This window comes from Macrobrachium nipponense, chromosome 29, assembly GCF_015104395.2.
Source record: "Macrobrachium nipponense isolate FS-2020 chromosome 29, ASM1510439v2, whole genome shotgun sequence".
NCBI lineage: Eukaryota > Metazoa > Arthropoda > Malacostraca > Decapoda > Palaemonidae > Macrobrachium > Macrobrachium nipponense.
Window position 1 is genome coordinate 73220028 of NC_061092.1, and position 5117 is coordinate 73225144.

General features: G+C 36.9%; 1 protein-coding gene across 1 annotated transcript in view; it reads left to right on the forward strand.

Annotated features, from left to right (window-relative positions):
- The first annotated feature begins 4011 nt into the window (after positions 1–4011).
- The window catches only part of LOC135205980 (fibrillin-2-like), a 10079-nt gene continuing 8973 nt past the window's right edge, over positions 4012–5117 (forward strand). The window contains exons 1-2 of the mRNA XM_064237153.1: positions 4012–4212; positions 4685–4726. Coding sequence (XP_064093223.1) covers positions 4077–4212; positions 4685–4726 — 178 coding nt within the window. The 5' untranslated portion in view covers positions 4012–4076. The remainder of the gene's footprint in view (positions 4213–4684; positions 4727–5117) is intronic.

A 5117-nucleotide genomic window follows, 5' to 3' on the forward strand; every position in this document is an offset into this window, starting at 1 on the left:
TCCCGCTGCGTGCTCTACCTGCGCGCCGTCTGACCTAAGTGGGTCTTGGGGGATACGAGGATTGGAGGAAACGGAAGAGGAAGTGAAGGGAAATAGAAAGGAGGATTGCTGTTGTTGAAAGGAATAAGACACACACACACACACACACAGCATCGTTATAGCTTTTTGACGGCTGGTTATCTCTCTCGGGCTTTATCTTTGGACTCTTTGATATCACTTCATTACTGTGATATGGTTCTTCAAGGGGGTTTATCAACTCTCTCTCTCTCTCTCCTCTCTCTCTCTCTCTCTCTCTCTCTCTCTCTCTCTCTCACTATTCCTTACTCCTTTCAACAGTCTCAATCCTCCTTTCTCTTAGCCGAATCGATAACGTCACTGATGTCTTGATTTCTTCTCTGCCCGCTGGGCAGTGGTTCAAACCCACGAGAGGACGAAATTATTATCAACTAGAAAAATTCCCTTTCAGTTTACATATATTAATTCCGAGGTAGAGCAAATTAGATATTAAAAGACATTTGTAGCTCAAATAATTTATATGAATCACGGTGATGTGATAATTATTATTCATATATGATATATATATATATATATATATATATTATATATATATATATATATGTTTGTGTGTGTGTGTGTGTGTGTATATCATTTTTGCTTGACCCCATCCATCCAGTCATGACTTCCCCTACCTCAAAATCACTCGTCAATGCTTATGTAAATGACTGATAATAATGTAGGGATTAATGAAGAAGAAGAAGAAGAATGAACCAGTAGGCAAAGGGACTCGTAGGAGCACACGCAAGAAAAGGCTGCAGTATTTCCAAGGTGCTGTAATTATCTACAGTTGGTCTGTTTATGTGCAAGAGGTGTTTGGTGAAGAGATGGCCTTCAGTATCTTGCAAATGCATCAATTGACACGATTGATGCAGTGTATGTCGGAGCTGATTTAGTGCTGTTGATGAGACTTCTAAAATAAGTTTTCTGCATGAAGATTTCTCTTCTTTAATTGAATAAGAAAAGATCAATAATTACGAAAATAGGAGACACTTCAAACGACTCCTTTGACAGACTTCTAATTTTGAGAATAGTTCATGGAGGCTTATCTTTTATAAAAACAACTATTACTAAATCTCTCTCTCTCTCTCTCTCTCTCTCTCTCTCTCTCTCTCTCGTCTCTCTCTCTCTCTCTCTCTCTCTCTCTCTCTCTCTGTCTGTCTGTCTGTCTGTCTCTCTCTCTGTCTGTCTCTCTCTCTGTCTGTCTGTCTGTCTGTCTGTCTCTCTCTGTCTGTCTCTGTCTCTCTCTCTCTCTTAATAAGTAAGTAAATGAATAAGCGATTTATGAGTTGCATCAGTATTTGGAGTCTCAAAGCAAGTGAATCTTTAGCATAAATCATTAGACACTAAAAGCTATTTTCATTATTAGCTCAGTTTTCCCCTTTCATAATAGACATTGTCTTACAAGTTTGATACAGAATTCATCTTCTTAAATTTTCCCAGGCTCTAGTTAGTCATAAGCCTTTATTTTCCCATCTGTCACATACAAGAAATTAGGAGGAAAAAATAACAAATAAAAAAAATTAAACAAGCTTTTATTAAAATGCACAAAAAATACAAAATAATTTTTTGAGACACAATCAATCATGTCTACAAAAATAAAAGCGTGTGCACCAAACATGGATGGAAATGCTGCAGGAAATAATTATTTATTTCTTTCGGCATTTGCTTTCGTGTTTAGCTCCCACACTTTTATTTCTGTAGGCATGATTAATTGGAATAAAATCCTGGCGAGTCTCCAATAATTATTTCGTAGATTTTATTTTTAGTACATTTTAATGGAAGTGTGTTTATTTTTTTAACATTTATTTTTTTTTATGTTTTAGTTTCGGTACAAATTGTAACCAATTTATTTTTGTAGCGAACGAATTTGATATCCTGTCGAGCCAAAGAAGGTTTGAAAAATCCATAGAGTTGTTAACTTAGTCCACCCAGTCAAAGAAGGTATGATAAGTTCAAAGCATTTAACACAAATCCTGAGAGGTCACTGTAAGGTCACTAGAGGTAACTGCTGACCTACTGATCATGTAAGGTTGTATTATCAACTGGATTGAATAACCATGCAAAATTTCATGTTCATTGGACGTAGGGAGCAGGTCGAAAATTGAGTTACAAGTTTTGACCCAAACAGACAGGCAGACACAGAAGTTAAGGTGAATAAAATCTTGTGACAAAGTTTCTATAATTCAAAAAAGAGAACCAAGTTGCCCTCTGTTCCACTCAGTCTAAAGAATTTTCAGTTCCTAAAGCTTCAATATCAAATTCATCACCAATAAGTCATCCAATCAAATATACCAAAATGACAACAGCCAGTTTCACAAACAAATAATTATAACAAATAACTACTCTCATTGTTTGAACAACCAAAAGAAAATCCTGGATGTTCATTCATGATTAGAAAATGCAAGAGTATTATGAAAGAAGACCCCCTCTGTGGAAATCTTTGTTGAAAAGAATGGCACTTTGTGTGCCACTGGGATTACTACATTTCACCTTCTCAAATTGGCGTTAAAGTTTTATTTTCAGCAGATAAATAAATCATCAAGCAGCTGTCCGAAGATCATTAACTCTCTCGATGTTTCATTCATGGAAGTATAAACATGGAATGGACGACATGAGCGAAATCGCCATGCTTAGCTGCATGCCGCCATTGCAAAGGGTGGAGAGAGAGAGAGCTTTGCATCACAATGCCCACTTTGCCATATTGGAGTGTAATCTGTTAATTTTCCATGACAATATCTTGTCATCTATGACATTTGTTGCATTTTGATAAAGTAAATTTAGTAGTACACATTATTCAATCTAGTAATATCTGTTAACGTGATAATGGATTTATAATAGACATAAAATTTTAATATCAATAAGGCTGAAATTAATACGCGATCTATAAATTAAATTATTTACATCAACAAGTGTGTTTCTTTTTGTAATAATGACTGATATAAGCAATAAGTAAAAATCACCATAATTACAAAATAAGCCCATTGCGTCATGGTGATAGGGTTAATCTCTAGGCGACACAGACTGGATAGCAAGGTGATAAGGCCTAGATAGTGCATAAAATGCAAAGTACAGTATAGACTTTGATACTTAAAAGGATGTTAAATATAAGGGGCTCAGCAGGCTTTCGTGTAAAATTTATTGCACAACCCCATAGCAAAGACATGAAATCAGTCTCAGCACATGGCATGCATGATTATTTCTATTGTATGAGACATATACGTGCTTCATTGGGTTCATTGGCAAGTGCTTTTCAAGGTCTTTAAACCGATGATAAATTTATTAAAATTTATATAAAAAATTTGAGACAGCAGAGTAAAAAGGAACCCAAGTAAAATGCATATCTGGATATCTTTACACTGCAGCGCCGTATTTTCCACATGCTTAATTATATGCATTTAAAAGAGATTTTCAAGAGCTTTCCAATGAGCCTACATTTATTAAAATCGGTGGAAAATTAAGGACGACTGAGGGAAAAAAAGCGTCTGCAAGACTATGCTTTAATACTTTATTTCAGCGTCATCTCTGCCCTTTCCTTTGGGGCTGCGCAGTGACAATCAACGTCAATACATTTATACGCACATGACCATTCCATGTTTATAATAGTTCCATGGTTTCAGTAGTCAACGTTACCTTTCACAGAGGATGAATAGCACCACAGGCACTTTCCCCTACTGCCCTTCACCCTTTGTAAATGAACTTCGAACAGCTCATCGGCAAAGAGTGTCATTCTTTTCAACGAAAATGTAAGTACAATTGTTTTATTTACAGTAAGTTTTATCATGGACCAGTTGAGTGCTTATGAACCTCTTAATCCCCAGCGATACACATTCCCTGGCTTATCAGTCATTCACCTGAACTCTGCTCTGATAAAAGAGACAAGGACCTTGAACAGAGGACTGAATCACGCATCTCGTGAGCATTGGGTATATAAAGGCCCAGGCCTGCAAGAGAGAGAGAGAGAGAGAGAGAGAGAGAGAGAGAGAGAGAGAGAGAGAGAGAGAGGTTTCCTCTGAAGAGCAATGAATTCTGCAACTTTGACTCTCGCTTTTGTCCTGACAGGGGTAAATATTGCCCTCTGCCAGGACAGAGGAAATCTCTTTCGTAAAATGGAAGAAGTACTACAAAAACAAGAAGCAGTCTTGAACCAGCTGAATGGTAAAGAAGTGATTCGTGTTCATAATGCCATTTACCTGTCTTTTCAAATGGTGTTTCGGGGAAAAGTAATTAGAGAAGTTTATTGTCTTCCTCTCATTTTAATCTTTCTCATGTTCACTATTCACTTGGTTTCATGTTCAGGAACCTTCCCTACTGCTCTTCCCCTGGTTGGCGGGAAGGATTAGCATTGTTACTGTGGTGGACTGCCTCAACCTTATCGACTCACTTACTTCAGTAATGTTTGTTCAGTTGATTTTTATTGTCATTGCAGTTTCTTATCTGCATGAAATCTTGTGTTCAGTGTGTGTGTGTGTGTGTATGTGTGTGTGTGTGTGTGTGTGGAACGTTCTGAAAACAAGCTTGTTTCCTAACATTCGTGCTTAATGTAACAACATATTAAATTTTCAGCACTTCATGAACCTCGATGCGAAATAGATACCAGTGTTCATGAAACAATCATTTTTATTTTCAGAAATGCGAGAGAGACTCGGACACGTTGAAAAGCATCTTCAAGGTAACGTTCACATATCATTTCTCCAAGTTTGATGTTCACTATAAATAGGAACTGTCTTCAGTTCAGAAATCTTTATGTTGATGTCAGTTTTGTGTCAACTTCTCTTTAGGCCTGAATTTTTCTGTTTGTTAAATTCCTGGTAACTGGTCCCGTAGAAAGGCAACTTACATCTGTACTTGTTATACCCCCATTTCCTTATATGTAGTTAAGTACCATGAAATTCGGAGTGATCTTATTGCTCTGAATCCAATGTACTTTGATTATGCTGTTGTTTACAGGAATGTTAATTTTCACTTTGCCGAACTTGACAGTGAGATGAAACACATGTAGTGAGGTGCCTGTGACTATATCCTTAAGGCCTCTCTACGGTCATCTTGATCCACATTTCGAA